The sequence below is a fragment of the Microplitis mediator genome, chromosome 8 (assembly GCF_029852145.1).
Source record: "Microplitis mediator isolate UGA2020A chromosome 8, iyMicMedi2.1, whole genome shotgun sequence".
Classification (NCBI taxonomy): Eukaryota; Metazoa; Arthropoda; class Insecta; order Hymenoptera; family Braconidae; genus Microplitis; species Microplitis mediator.
The window spans coordinates 24,378,549-24,395,440 of NC_079976.1; the positions used below are offsets into that span (position 1 = coordinate 24,378,549).

At 27.7% G+C, this 16,892-nt stretch overlaps 1 protein-coding gene across 8 annotated transcripts in view; it reads right to left on the bottom strand.

Annotated features, from left to right (window-relative positions):
• Nucleotides 1–1,041: 1,041 nt before the first annotated feature.
• LOC130674019 (uncharacterized) overlaps nucleotides 1,042–16,892 on the bottom strand; it is a 74,966-nt gene continuing 59,115 nt past the window's right edge. For 5 of the 8 annotated variants that reach the window (XM_057479275.1, XM_057479274.1, XM_057479272.1 and 2 more), the window contains exons 5-11: nucleotides 14,812–14,907; nucleotides 12,073–12,173; nucleotides 11,824–11,955; nucleotides 8,616–10,412; nucleotides 8,445–8,553; nucleotides 7,864–7,971; nucleotides 1,043–7,782 (exon numbers count right to left, since the gene is read on the bottom strand). In XM_057479275.1, coding sequence (XP_057335258.1) covers nucleotides 7,277–7,782; nucleotides 7,864–7,971; nucleotides 8,445–8,553; nucleotides 8,616–10,412; nucleotides 11,824–11,955; nucleotides 12,073–12,173; nucleotides 14,812–14,907 — 2,849 coding nt within the window. In that variant the 3' untranslated portion in view covers nucleotides 1,043–7,276. Of the gene's footprint in view, nucleotides 7,783–7,863; nucleotides 7,972–8,444; nucleotides 8,554–8,615; nucleotides 10,413–11,823; nucleotides 11,956–12,072; nucleotides 12,174–14,811; nucleotides 14,908–16,892 lie in introns of all 8 variants that reach the window. The other 3 variants (XM_057479273.1, XM_057479270.1, XM_057479269.1) reach the window with 1 other exon arrangement.

Sequence of the window (16,892 nt, forward strand, 5' to 3'; positions counted from 1 at the left end):
ATTTTAATGTTTTTTTGCCAAATACGATTTTTTTTTTCAATGTTTGAATTTTTGTTTTTATGTTTAATAATATTTCTGTGTATTGTAGAAGTGATTACCACACTTCTTTAAATTAATTTTTTCATGACAATATGGGAACCATTCCCATAATATTATAGGAATGGTTCCTATAATAGTATGGGAACTATTCCCATAATATTATGGGAATGATTCCCATAATGGTATACGAACCATTCCAATTGCATTATGGGAATCATTCCTATAATATTATGGGAAAAGTTCCTATACTATTATAGGAACCATTCCCATAATATTATGGGAATGGTTCCTATAATTTATGGGAATGGTTCCTATACTATTATAGGAACCATTCCCATAATATTATGGGAATGGTTCCTATAATTTATGGGAATGGTTCCTATAATTTATGGGAATGGTTCCTATAAATTATAGGAACCATCCCCATAAATTATAGGAATGATTCCCATAATATTATAGAAAGTATTCCTATAAATTATAGGAACCATTCCTATAATTATAGGAACCATTCCTATAATTATAGGAACCATTCCTATAATTATAGGAACCATTCCTATAATTATAGGAACCATTCCTATAATTATAGGAACCATTCCTATAATTATAGGAAGCATTCCTATAGTGTTATGGGTATCATTCCCATAATTATAGGAACTATTTCTATAATTATAAGAAACATTCCTATAATTATAGGAACCGCTCCCATAATTTTCTTTCCGTGTATAGAATATTTATTAGGTTTGGACTTCCGGTCGGGTGCTTGTGAGTATCACACACATTCACGCCACCACAATTAAAATTAAATATCCCAGGTTAAATTTGCAAAGTGTAAAGTGTAGGTAATTTCTAAAAAATTTCAATAATCAGTAAATTAAAAAAATCCGAAGCTTTGTAAATCTTAATATTAATTAGCTAATAATTAAAATGTTTTTAAACTGAAAAACAAAATCTTCATTAAAAAAAATTAACTAATAATTTATTTTATTATTTTATTGTTTATTAATATTTATTAATACATTCACAAAAATTTTTTTACTGGTATTTATAATTGTAATTATAATTATTATTAATTAATGATTAATAATAAATAATGAATTACTATGGGCCAGCCACAGTTTAATTGGTTGTTTTTATTTAATAATTAATTAATTCGAGTCTTCTGACATATTTGTACATCTCGCTCATATATATATGCATATACATACATATATATAATGAGCAATATAATTGGGACTAAGAATTAAATTATTTATTAACTAATTTTTCGTTTTCACGCATAAAATAAATAAAAAAAAGTTTTTAAAAGTTTATAGATTTTTAAAATCCATTAATTCAATTAATTGTTAATTAATTTGCTATGAAGTCTTAATGGAAGGAAGTGGAAATTTTTTTTTTTGTAAGATCGATAAATATACTTTCACAATGTATATGGGTTGTCTATTGAATATATCACGTATATTGTATGGTTTTTTTCATATATATATGTATGTATAATGATCAGTGATTTATTATTTAATTATAATTAATTGAACATTTGAATCTGTCACTTGTCATCTTTAATTACAAATAACTCACTGAATTTTAATGATACGTTAATTAATAATCAAATCTCATTTGTAGATGATTAAATTCTCTATGAATTACGTCCTTTCATTAATCACTCTATCTCTAATATCCAATGAGTTATTTGTAATTATAAAAGTATTAATTAAAAATTTCTATTCGAATTGCCATTTACGTCTTTCATGCCTTTAATTACAAATAACTCATTAAATATCAAAGATACGTTAATTAACGTTTAGATCAAAATGATAGGTTATTAAATTCTCTACAATTAATACCTGATTACTAATTACTCTATCTCGGATATTTAATTAGTTATACGCACTTGAATTAACGAGAGCAAATTTCGGCTTTCAAATATTCAAATTTCATATTTTAATTACTTGTAACTCATTAACTATAAAAAATATGTAAATTATTAATAAAACTTAATTTATAGATAATTAATTTCTCTTCAAATAATGTCTTATTATTAATCACTCTATCTCTTATATTTAATGACTTATAAACAAAAAAAAAATGACAATTTTTAAATGTCCGTTAATTAATTTAATTCCTCATATTTAATAATGGCTTACATTAATTATTATTTTAATCACTCGAAAAAAAATAGCAACATTATTTCTTATTCAATCAAAATTTTCACAAACAATCTCAATAAAATAATTTATTTAAAATTTTTTAAATTCATTTTTAGTCCCTTTTTTTTAATTGGTCTCTTATTAATCAATTAATCAAACATAATTAATTAATCTGTTTTTTAGTCCAATTTATAAATAAATATTTACATTTATAAAAAAAAAAATAACTATGAATATTAGTCGTCAATTATTATTATTATTATCACTAATTATTATTAATTACAGTTATTAATTGGTAATTAATTATTAATAAGTTAGTAATTAAATATGCGATCCTGCGCTTGGGTTTTAATACAAATCTAGTACTTTCCGTACACTGATTAACAGTATTTTATTTAAACTTATTATAATTATCAATTAATGAGCCATTAATTCCGTTTATTCAATGTTTTAATTAATTAATTTATTAAATTAATCAAAATTTTAATTCAAATGATAGAGAAATTATTTACAATTGAGTATAAAGAACGTTAATTAATTAAATGATTCATTAATTGTTCATAAATTTTTTCACATTTTTATTGCATAAAATTTTATTTAAAAAAAAAAGTTCAATTAATTAAAAAAAACGTAAAAATGATTAACAGTTGAGTATAAAGTCTCCGTCAATTAATCAATTGATTGATTAATTGATCAATTGTCTAAAAATGATTGTTTAATTGAAAAAATTTTCATTAGATAAAATTTAATTTTCAAAAAATTATTCTTATTAAATTAATTAAAAAAACGAATTTGATTAATCGAAAACAAAAAGTTATTTAAAAATCATTAATCGCAATTTTTATTTTTTTCTTTAATACTAAAGTATCCAATAATAATCCTTCGATTGTATTATTATTATTATTATTGATTTACGGAAGGATTACACGAGGTACAATTAAGGATTTTTTTTTTAGTATGAGCATGATTAGTGTCATTATTATAATAATAATAATAATTAAATTACATTATTGTTATAATTATTATTATTTTGATTTCGTAAATATTTTTTCAAACCATATTATAATTATTATCAATATGTCGATAATATATCGTGTTACAGGCGCCATAAGGACATATCACTTTTTTTTCTTGGGTCATTAAATTTAGAAAAAAAATTTTGTATCCATTAATATTTTAACATCTAAGTAAAAAACCCATAGATTAAAAAAAAAATCTCACACTTTACGTGCCCTTACGGAACCCAGTTCTATCCCAAGAATCATGAGGGCGCGAAAAAAAATTCCGAACGATTATTTGTCAAAAGTCTCTCCCCCTCAATCGACAGTTAAAATTGCCCGTGCAAGAGAATGTACCTCGGGTTTTTTCGGTTTTACCCCCACTCTGAGTGTTCTGTGTACTAAATATTCTCCCACTTTTTTCTGCGCATGCGCAGTTCAGAAATAATTGGTAGTGGGAGTGACTCCGAAGTTCATTCTCTCCCTGGGACAAGTTCACGCCACAGCAATATTTTGTGTTAGTGAACTCTTATGGTTCCTGTAACGCGATATAATTATGAATATTAATTACGCGAAGTGAAATTGATTAAATACTTGAGATTCGCGTTATATATATTATATATTTTATAACGTTTTTTATTATCGATGAAAAAAACGTTATTACACCCTATGTTATTACTAATTATTATTATTGTTTATTGATTAATAATTTACATAACGATATAATTTAATTATTAATCAATTATATTGATATTTAATTTGAATAATATACTAATGTCTGCTACACTCGCCTTCGACTCTTGTACCAAACGCTAATTTATTATTTAAATCATAACCTATAATAAATGAATTATAAATATATGAACATACGAGGGTGGGAATGTCTAAAATTAATTAATAATATATATTATCGTATACACTTTTAAATATTTCGATAACAAAAAAATTTAAATAAATTGAAAAATTATTTATTATTTTTTTATAAATTATTTATTTAATATTTTTTAGATATGAGCAAATGTCACATTTTTAATTTCATTGTTCTCAATTATTATCATTTTTATTATTAAATAATAATTACTAACAAAAGTTACTAGTAACCAATCATACGCATGTCTAATTAAAATCCTTTAATTGATTAATTCATTTTTTAAAATTATTTCTCTACCAGTCTTTATTTTTATTTTTAATTCTTCCATTCATAGTCTAGGCTTTAATAATAATTACTATTTTTTTCAGTTAATTGATTAATTAATTGTCAATAACAATTATAATTTTTTTTTCTAATCCTTAATTTTATTTTTTGTCTTTTTTAATTTTTTATGGCACAAATTAATTTGGCGCTAATTTATTAATTTTGTATAATTGAGATTCAATTTTTTTTTTTTAGTCAAGTCATTTTTTTTGCACTGCTCGGATTTTTTTTTAATTGAAAAAAATATTTTACAATTTTTTTTAATAAATAAATTAAAAAAATTTCAAGTCTTTTATTTTACACAAAACATTTTAAGAATCGATTAATTAATTCTCGTTTTAAAAATACTCGGAAATTATTAAGACTAAAATATTTAAAAAAAATTTATTATTATTAATTACTTATTAATATTTCTTTTAATGCACCAATTATTGACACTTGAAAAAACATGGCTGAGATTGAAATTTTCTATCATAATTAGAGTTGATATTAAAATTTTCCTCATCCTTAGTTTTCATTGATATTTTCAGTTATTCGATTAATTTTTTTCGTTAACATATTATTTAATTAACGATTAATAATAAAATGCTAAAGTGAATCACTCAGAAGCATAAATTATTGAAATGTCTAATTAACTCTCGACGCACCGCGCAAATTTTAAGACCTCTGATGCGCATGCGCGATTAATCGAGTATTCAAATTTACTTTTAATTATTAAATATTAGAAAATAGGTTAGATTGATATCGATTAATCACTTTGACAATAATAGATGTTAGTTTCATTTTCTGTACTAATTACTAACCTCCTTATATTTCAAATTCAATAAAAAATAAGCAATTCTATAACTTTTTTTAACCTTACACGGAGAAAAAAATATTGCGCTCACCACTCAACGGTATCGTGATATTCACTCTCCTCGGTTGGGTATCCGTTGTATACGGAAAGTGCTGATCTATCGGATCGTGATTATCACGATCCAGGCGGATCCCGAAATCATAAGATCGTTTCGCTATAATAACGATCCGTTTTGTTATGAAAACTAATTGGAGGTTAAAATAGATAAATTTACAACTTTAACTTCATTACAATTTTATTTTTAGCTGTCATTAATAATCACATATTAATAATTCTAATAGGTGCAATAAAAAATTATTATTTAATATCAAGAAATGTTAAGTAATAGAATATACGTAATTAATTGATGTAAATTTTACAGTCTTTTTTTTGTTTCAAAGATAAATTAAAAAATTAATCGATAAAAAACAGAAATTCTTGCATTAGATATATAATTAGTGTTTTTTCATTGTCGTTGTGCACTTTAAATAATTAATAATTTTATAAATAAACACTGTATAATTTGCAAGATATGCATTATAAAGTTTAATAATTTGGTTATGAGTGGTGGCGCTTGAGAAGTAGATCGCGATAATCACGATCCGTTTTGGTACGATATGGATACGTTAACTGACGATCACTATACATTTAAGTATATGCACAATCCGTAGGATCATTATTATAAGTATCTAGTGTTTCATTCATATCGATATATATATTGTGGTAGTAGTAATACAATTTAGAACTAATCACGATACACTTGTCGCTCTCCGTTGGTGAGCGATAAACACAATATTTTTTTTTCCGTGTATGGACTTGGAAAAAAAATATACTGGTAATTTAATATATAAAATTAGGTTTGAAAGCCGGCAAATCTTTAAGAAATTGAAAGTTTATAAAATGTTTTACCCGGATCGAGGAAATTTTATTTTTTCCGTAAGCATTTCTTATTTTATATTAAACATTATCAGATTCTCTCATATTTTTAGTATTGAAAATAATTTAATAAACGGCTAAATTGAGGCGTCAATAATTGATGGCATCATTAATCAGTGCTTTTATCTTATCTTAAAAACTACTTACCAGATTTATTTAAATTTAAACTGAGCTCTAACTAACAACGAGCTCTTTTATTTATCTTACTAATTTTTCCAATAAATAAATAACTTTTAAAAATATCAAGAGTCCGTACATCCTAACTTTTAAATTCGAATCTCGCGCTAACCTCACTAAATTCCGAGCAGTGAAACGAGCGATTAATGGCACTCTTAAAGCCCCCCCTACTTTTTTAATTCATCCAATGACCGAATTAAAATTTTGTTCCCTAATCCTGATTAAAAACCTCCAGTTTTTATAACTATCCACTACTTTGACTCACTAGTTTCGCTCGAACCTTAAATAAAAATTAAATATTTGAAAACTGATCCAAATTTTCAAATTCGAATCGAACAATGTGAATAAGTTACGAATAATTCGATTTGCACACTTCGAATTTATTCAAAAAATTTTCTTTAATTCCTAATTAATAATATAGTAATTTTTTTTTTCAAATTTATATTCTAGTAAAATTTAAACCAAATTGTCTTAATTTCGATTGCTCATTTTTAGTGACACGTTTTATTAACCGCGACGTAACCTTATTTTTTAAGCTAATTAATTAATTAATTGTATAGTCGTCCCAACAATAGCTTGGGATTTTTTTCCCACCAGTTTCTTCCCCCCACCACTACAATATTAGAATGAGCGCATGCGCCATTAAATGTGCGCATGTGCCAAAGCTACTAAAACCAACATTTGAAGGGTGGGGGAAGAAACCGTGGTGGGAAAAAAATCCCAAGCTCTCGTCAGGACGACTATAACATATGAGACAAAAGAAGAGGGCGCTCGAGAATGCTCATAAAAATCACAAAATCGTAAATATAAAATCTACCTCCCCGATAAAATAAATAATAAAATAAAAAAAATGAATTAATTAATCAATTAACTTTACAATAAACTCGCGTATTTACATATAAATAAACTATTAAATGAATAAATGAATGAATGAATAAATAAATAATGAGTTTTATCTAAAATTATAACGAGCAGAATGAGCTACTGAAAGCATTTCAACGGGCAATGATCCGCGTCGCTTAACACTAGGCTCTGGAATATTTGAGTCACGTTTTAAATCACGTTTCCATCCAGTCCATTTGCTGCTGGTTGTGTTGCTACAACAGCCATTGTCATTATCGTCAGTGCTCGGTATCGAAAACATTTCGGGACCACCAGAGCTACGTCTTCTCAACGATTTTTTACGGTTATTACGAGATATCGATTTATTCTGTGGCAATTGTGCTGCTGATATATTATTACTGACACTAGGATTATTACTGGCGTTACGAATAAAATAATCACGACGTAACTCAGATATATCTGCTGGTACTGACCCACGGCGAGGTGATAAAGGAACACCGACATTTCCGGTGGTTACGAGCCCCGATTCTACTAGACGAATTTGCTGAATTGATCCTGGGTTGTTATTTATTCCTTGATTATTGTTATTGTTCAGTGGATAATTTTCACGATCGACTAAAAAAATTTTATTTTATTTGGTAAATTCATTTATTTATTTATTCTATTCTATTCTATTTAGTTTTTATTTATTGGTACCGGTTAGAATACCGATGATGTTAGTCAACGCCGTCTCTTGGGGGAGACTGGCTCGTCGAGGCAGAGGTACATTTTCTCGCGGTCCTAGTGCTGATCGGAGTCCAGTTACTGTAACAAATAAATTGCCCAGATTAAATGAGAGGTTTTTATGTTACAGCTGGGGTTGAAGGGAAAATTTATGGTATAAAAGGGATCGGGAGGTGATTTACTCTAGTTTGAGTACCCACATCAATATGTTTCAATGCCAGTAGTAAATTACAAAATGGCGGCTGGTTAAATATCGTACGAAATTAAATAGCAACTTGACTGTAATAAAATTTTTTTTAAATGAAAAATGAATTTTACAGGAAAGTTCCCACAGTAATTTCCTTTAATTTGAATACCCACATGACAAAAAAAAAATTATCGAAAAAATATCAGGGTATGACCATTTTACCCAAACATATTGTTGTGGGTACTCATTTTATTCAGAATTACACCAACTGCTCAAATATCACCTCAATTTTCTTTAAAAAAATTCTCAGTTTTCGTAACATGAAAAAATTACTACAGGTGACACGTGAAAAATCTTCATAACTCACCTTGTTCAGTCTCCGTAGGAACAGATCCCCGTCTTCTGTCACTTCTCACCCCAAAGTCATCAATCCTCGACATCAATCCAACTGGAGCGGAACCTCTTCTCGCCCATCCCTGAAAAAAAAACAAAAAAATAAAGAAATATCTTAAAAAAAAGTGTCAGCTTAAAAACATACCATTCTGCGTCCCTTTCCATCTTCACCCCGCGGATCAACATTTTCTTTTCTGCCCTCATCCAACTTGATAATCTTCAATCCTCTAAATCTAGTGACCTCATCTCTCTTAGAATTTCCTTCCTCCCCGATCCTCTTTTCGCTGCCGTCACTAGACGACGAATTGCTTTTTCTCGGCGGTGACTCCGGCGGACTCCCAATAAAGAAAACCCTCTCCAATCTCGGCTCGGTAAATCTTCTGTTCTCAAAATTCATTCCCTTGATCCCATCGACGGGAGTACTGAACCTCCGATCATCCCTGACCTTCCCCGAACCCGGCAACGGCCCGCATTCATCTCGAGCGTTTTCATCACCCGTCCAGTCTTCTTCCTTGAACTCTTCCAGGTCCCTCGCTGATTCATTCGATTGTCCCGAGTCCTTTCTGCTGGTCAAATTCGCATAAATAACCGCCGTGTCTGTCGCATCCTGAACAGAGTAACATCTCAATCTCTTTTCCTCTTTATCAGGTTTACTTCCCGTCATCGACTGGACCGAGTACCTCCGGTCGACAAATTTACTGTCACTTCTCACAGTCTCCGGATTCAAAGTGTAGCTACGACTGGCCAATTTCTTCTTAGCCCGATCAATTTCCATGTCTTCTTGCTCATCTTCCTCTCTTTCAATTTCAATATCTTCAGAAAGATCGGCCACCCGAAACTGGGCCATTTCCGCGGTAGTCGACATGTACCGGGTTCGATTGCAAGGCTGCAATGGAGGAAAAGTTTGCTGTCTTGTCAATTTATTAGCACTTCGTTCTGGCTGTAGAACCTCGCAGAGTTTGCTTGCAGCAGCGGAACTTGTAATACTTGCGATGCTTGGCTCCGGAAGAAGATTTTCCGCGCTAACAGGTCGCTCATCTTCATTGTAACTGACAGCACTGTGAGTAGAAAGCAACGACAGGGATGATAATTTATTGAATGATGAATTTTTAAATATTTTCGGATACTCGGGAGTACAGGGAACACTTTCGCGGCGATGAGAATTAACTAAGGGTTTGTTTAGACTCAAGGGAACTGAGTGACGCCGGCCGTGGATATTCAGGGGAACTGCCAGAGACGCGGCAATAGAAGATGGCGGATTTGTAATGGAGGGCAAATCGATTGAAAGATCGGAGGAAGCTCGAATGAAACTCGTGTTGTCTTCGGGAGAGGGCTTGGTAATGGATTTGCTGAGAGATTTTGAAAGGGAATTGGGAGATGAGGATACGGGAGTGTCGGAATTTTTTAGCGACTGCCAGCGGTGATGATTTGACCTGAGATTCGCCATAATTTTTAGACTCAGAGGACTGGAGTTGAGGAATCGGTGCCACTCTTGATAGAGAGGAGTCACTACGAATTCAAAAAATCCCACTTGGATCTTGGAAATTGACATGCTGGCGCGGTCGCAGAGTGGAGTTACGGGCAAATTTAACTGCCGTTCGTAATCCCCTTGGCGGAAGAACTCCTCGCAGACTTTGAGTGACCATTTGTGGGAAATGTCCCATGGCCGGCAGGGATTTGAAATGTCTGCGCACTTGAGGGCTATTTGGAGGATGAAATGCCGGTGGGAGGGAGAAGACATGTCGAGCTCGCGAGTGTCGAGGTAGGACTTGAATCGCGCGAGAAATTCTTGTTGACGCGTTATGTCAGTTGCGAGAATTAGAGAGCTTATGTATTGCTGGAGAGTTGGCCGTAGCTCGGGAGAAAGCTGCTGGTAGACACCGGACTCCAGGAGGCATCCGATTGCCGACCGCCAGTGGTGATTTTCCAGGACTGAAGTGTTCTAGTGAAAACAAATAAAGTTTTATAATTAATATCTCACACGGAAAGAAAATTATGGGAAGTTTTCCTATGCATTATGGGAATGGTTCCCATAATGGTATGGGAATTGTACCTATACTACTATAGGAATGGTTCCCATATATTATGGGAACCATCCCCATGATAGTATGAGAATAGTTCCCATACCATTATGGGAATGGTTCCCATAATATTATGGAAACCATTCCCATATCATTATGGGAACCATTCCCATAATGGTATGGGAATCATTCCTATACTATTATAGGAATGGTTCCCATACCATTATGGGAATGGTTCCCATAATATTATAGGGACCATTCCCATATCATTATGGGAACTATTTCCATAATGGTATGGGAATCATTCCTATACTATTATGGGAATGGTTCCTATATTGGTATAGGAACTATTCCTATAATATTATGGGAACTATTCCCATAATGTTATGGGAACCATCCCTATAATATCATAAAATTTTTTTTTGCACAATAGTGTAGAAATTTCCCAAAATTTGAATTTTCTTGAATGTTTTGTGCTGACAAAAAATTCTTGTTAAAAATTTTAATGTTTTTTTGCCAAATACGATTTTTTTTTTCAATGTTTGAATTTTTGTTTATATGTTTAATAATATTTCTGTGTATTGTAAAAGTGATTACCACATTTCTTTAAAATAATTTTTTCATGATAATATGGGAACCATTCCCATAATATTATAGGAATGGTTCCTATAATAGTATGGGAACTATTCCCATAATATTATGGGAATGATTCCCATAATGGTAAACGAACCATTCCAATTGCATTATGGGAATCATTCCCATAATATTATGGGAATGATTCCTATAATGGTATAGGAACCATTCCAATTGCATTATGGGAATCATTCCCATAATATTATGGGAATAGTTCCCATACTAATATAGGAATGATTCCCATAATATTATAAAAAGTATTTCTATAAATTATAGGAACCATTCCTATAATTTGAGGAACTGTTCCCATAACGTTATGGGTATCATTCTCATAATTATAGGAACTATTTCTATAATTATGGGAAACATTCCTATAATTATAGGAACCGCTTCCATAATTTATGGTCGTAATTCCTATGATGGTATAGGAAAAAATTTCACAGAATTATGGGAACCGCTGCCATAATTTTCTTTCCGTGCAGAAGCTATTGAACAAAAGTCGATCGAATAAAATAAAAAATTGTAGCCAGAAGTCTGATCTTTAATTTAAGACCAATTACGTCTCCTAATATTAATTATTTTATGAGTAATAAATTTTTAATTATTTAAAGACGAAAAATAAATTTAAATTTTTAAACTTTGGCGCCAATTAATGTATTGAGGATAAGGAAGAGATTGAAAGTATTAAAAGTGTTTTACTTCGTAAAGTGTAGCCAAGTGATTGCTGGTAGCCACCAGAAATGGTTGATTGACTCCAGGATGATCCAGGTCATGTGTAACCGCAGCAATAAGTGAGGCCATAACTTCCAGGCTGGTGAGATGTCTGCGTATCTAAACGTCACCGCAAACAGTAATTAGTCTTCCGCGCATCGACATTTTATCCTCATAAATAATCATCCAGACGATAATTATTATTATTTTAATGATTATGATTATGATTAATTGTACCTTGTCTTCTTGAAGAAAACAGTGCATTGCTTGAGTCACGTCCGTTGCATGGATACTATTGTGGTAAGGATTTGTACTGTGATAGCCTTCTTCGATTAGAGCTAAAAAATTTATTAATAAATCAGATAATTGAATACTTGTCATTAATAGGAGTGTGCAAATAATTCGAAATTACTAATTATTCGTGTTTAATAAAATAATAATATTCGATTAAAAATTCGGATCTAATAATTAAAATTTTTTAACTATTCATAAGTATTCGAATTATTCGAAAAATTGTGAAAATGAATCGTGTATTCGGGGTATTTGTGGATTTTCGAATTATTTAAAAAATCTAAACTATTCGAAAAATTTTAATTATTCGTAAATTTTCCAAGTATTCGAAGTTGTTGGTGAATTTTCAAATTATTCGGAAAATTTAAACGATTTGTAACTTCGAAGTATTCAAAAATTTTTTAATTATTCGAAATATTTGTAAATTTAAATTATTAATGAATTTCAAAAGTATTCGAATTATTCGAAAAATCGAGAAAATGAATCGTGTATTCGGAGTATTCGTGAATTTTCGAATTATTAAAAAAATTTAAACAATTCGTAACTTCGAAGTATTCATAAATTTTTTAATTATTCGAAATATTTGTAAATTTAAATTATTAATGAATTTCAAAAGTATTCGAATTATTTGTAAATATAAATGATTCGTGAATTTTAAAAGTATTCGAATTATTCGAAAAATTATTCGTGTACTCGGAGTGTTTGTGAATTTTGGAATTATTTAAAAAATCTAAACTATTCGAAAAATTTTAATTATTCGTAAATTTTCAAAGTATTCAAATTATTTGTGAATTTTAAAATTATTCGAAAAATTTAAACAATTCGTAACTTCGAAGTATTCATAAATTTTTTAATTATTCGAAATATTTGTAAATTTAAATTATTAATGAATTTCAAAAGTATTCGAATTATTTGTAAATATAAATGATTCGTGAATTTTAAAAGTATTCGAATTATTCGAAAAATTATTCGTGTACTCGGAGTGTTTGTGAATTTTGGAATTATTTAAAAAATCTAAACTATTCGAAAAATTTTAATTATTCGTAAATTTTCAAAGTATTCGAATTATTTGTGAATTTTAAAATTATTCGAAAAATTTAAACAATTCGTAACTTCGAAGTATTCATAAATTTTTTAATTATTCGAAATATTTGTAAATTTAAATTATTAATGAATTTCAAAAGTATTCGAATTATTTGTAAATATAAATGATTCGTGAATTTTAAAAGTATTCGAATTATTCGAAAAATTATTCGTGTACTCGGAGTGTTTGTGAATTTTTGAATTATTTAAAAAATCTGAACTATTCGAAAAATTTTAATTATTCGTAAATTTTCCAAGTATTCAAATTATTTGTGAATTTTAAAATTATTCGAAAAATTTAAACAATTCGTAACTTCAAAGTATTCATAAATTTTTTAATTATTCGAACCATTCGAATTATTTGTAAATTTAAATTATCCGTGAATTTTAAAAGTATTCGAATTATTCGAAAAATTATTCGTGTACTCGGAGTGTTTGTGAATTTTGGAATTATTTAAAAAATCTAAACTATTCGAAAAATTTTAATTATTCGTAAATTTTCCAAGTATTCGAATTATTTGTGAATTTTAAAATTATTCGAAAAATTTTAACAATTCGTAACTTCAAAGTATTCATAAATTTTTTAATTATTCGAAATATTCGAATTATTTGTAAATTTAAATTATTCGTGAATTTTAAAAGTATTCGAATTATTCGAAAAATTATTCGTGTACTCGGAGTGTTTGTGAATTTTGGAATTATTTAAAAAATCTGAACTATTCGAAAAATTTTAATTATTCGTAAATTTTCCAAGTATTCGAATTATTTGTGAATTTTAAAATTATTCGAAAAATTTTAACAATTCGTAACTTCACAGTATTCATAAATTTTTTAATTATTCGAAATATTCGAAGTATTTGTAAATATAAATTATTCGTGAATTTTAAAAGTATTCGAATTATTTGAAAAATCGTAAAAGTTAATCGTTTATTCGAAGTATTTTTGAATTTTCGAATTATTTAAAAAATCTAAACTTCGAAAAATCTGAATTGTTCGTAAATTCGAATTATTTGTGAATTTTGAAATTATTCGAAAAAGTTTAACAATTCGTACCTTCGAAGTATTCATAAATTTTTTTATTATCCGAAATATTTGAAAATTTAAATTATTCATGAATTTTAAAAGTATTCGAATTATTCGAAAAATCGTGAAAATTAATCTTTTATTCGGAGTATTTGTGAATTTTGGAATTATTTTAAAAATCTAAACTTCGAAAAATCTGAATCGTTCGTAAATTCGAAGTATTTGTAAATTTTCAAAGTATTCGAATTATTTGTGAATTTTAAAATTATTCGAAAAATTTAAACAATTCCAAATACTCAAAAAATTTGAATGATTCATAAATTATTCTAATAAATTATCACAGGTTAAATAAAAATTTGATGTTGGAAATTTAAATCGAATATTCGTAATTTGATCGAATAATCCAATAATTTTCGAATAATTAAAAAACTAACGAATAATTCGATCAGTTAAAACAAATAAGAAACTGAGGATTACTTTGAATATTTTGAATTACCTGAAAGTTGAAATTATTAAAATCGAATAGTAATATTCGAACACTATTTGCACACCCCGTAATTAACTTAAAGAATTTCTTACCAAATAACTTCCAAACACGTACAACATCTAAATTAAAACGATTAATAAGTCCGTACCATTGAAATAAATGGACACATAATACTGGTAATGAACGACCTGAAATTTCAAAAAATTAATGAGGACCAAATTTTGAAAATTTAAAACATAGTGATGTGGGTATTCAAATTAACGGAAATTAACTGATTAATAAGACTACAGTGTTAATTTTTAAATAATTGCTAATTTGATTATTAATTAAATAAATGTTTATTATTTATTTAAATAATTTAATGGTGGTTATTGTAGATGTAAGTGGATGTAAATGTTAATAAAGTTGTAGAACCAGAGGAGCGTAAGTTAGAGAAATAAATAACTATAGTAGAGATGCTAATTCAATAGACGGTAATATGTAAGTGGAGTTATTGTGTTTGTACACACAATGAAACAACAGTTTGTTTAAATAGACTCTCTTTAACAGAGATAAAATTATTTTCAGATAAAACATTTTGTTTGGATATTGTTTGTCCTGGTTTTCAGGATGTACTAGTGCTTTTTCAGATGTAAGATATTTTTTTATATTTTATTTTGACTTTTATCTACAGAAAGTATTCATTTATTTTTTTTCTAAGGCTTGTAGATTTTGAGTTCTAAATTTTAAAACATCTTATTTTTTTGACTCTCATCAATATTCATTACTTTTTTTATAAGTAACGATTTTTAAGATTCCTTGTAATTTTTTTTCAAGAAATTTATACAATTTTACACTGAAATTGTCTCGTAAATTTTTTTCCGCGATTAATAGTTTAGAAGTTTAAAATTTTTAAATCTAAAAAATTCAAATTTACCGACTAGAATTTTTGGTCGTCTCATTATTAATCTTTATAATTAATTTTCCCTTATAAAATTAATTATTGAGCTTCTGAATATTTTTTTTCTCAAAATTCATATATTTTTACACAAAAAATGTCTCATAAATTTTTTTCCACGACTGATAGTTTTGAAGTTATAAATTTTAAAACATTTTTAAAATTCAAATTTATCAACTAGAATTTTTGGTCGTCTCATTATTAATCTTTATAATTAATTTTCCCTTATAAAATTAATTATTGAGCTTCTGAATATTTTTTTTCTCAAAATTCATATATTTTTACACAAAAAATGTCCAATAAATTTTTTTCCCCGACTGATAGTTTTGAAGTTATAAATTTTAAAACATTTTTAAAATTCAAATTTACCAACTGGAATTTTTGGTCGTCTAATTATTAATCTTTATAATTAATTTTCCCTTATAAAATTAACTATTGAGCTTCTGAATATTTTTTTTCTCAAAATTCATATATTTTTACACAAAAAATGTTTTATAAATTTTTTTCCACGACTAATAGTTTTGAAGTTATAAATTTTAAAACATTTTTAAAATTCAAATTTACCAACTGGAATTTTTGATCGTCTCATTATTAATCTTTATAATTAATTTTCTCTTACAAAATTAATTATTGAGCTTCTGAATATTTTTTTTCTCAAAATTCATATATTTTTACACAAAAAATGTCTGATAAATTTTTTTCCCCGACTGATAATTTTGAAGTTATAAATTTTAAAACATTTTTAAAATTCAAATTTACCAACTGGAATTTTTGGTCGTCTCATTATTAATCTTTATACGTAATTTTCCCTTATAAAATTAATTCTTTAGCTTCTGAATATTTTTTTTCTCAAAATTCATATATTTTTACACAAAAAATGTCTCATAAATTTTTTTCCCCGACTAATAGTTTCGAAGTAATAAATTTTGAAACATTAAAATAAAAAAATTCACTATCAATAATTTTTTCAAATCTACGAAAAATTAAAAAAAAAATTATGATTCAAAATTTACCAGCTCTACAAAAAAAACCTCAAGAAATTTTTAAAAAAAAATTTATTGCCCCTCGAAAATTATTTTTATCCCTAAAATTTTCCGTCAAAATTTATTTCCAAAAATTCTCATAAATTCTACCCTTAAAAATTTTCTTTGAAATTAAAAGCAAATATTTTACGTGTGTACACCATTTTAACACCGCTTTTTTTTCAGTATATGAAAAATTGATGTTCATAAAATA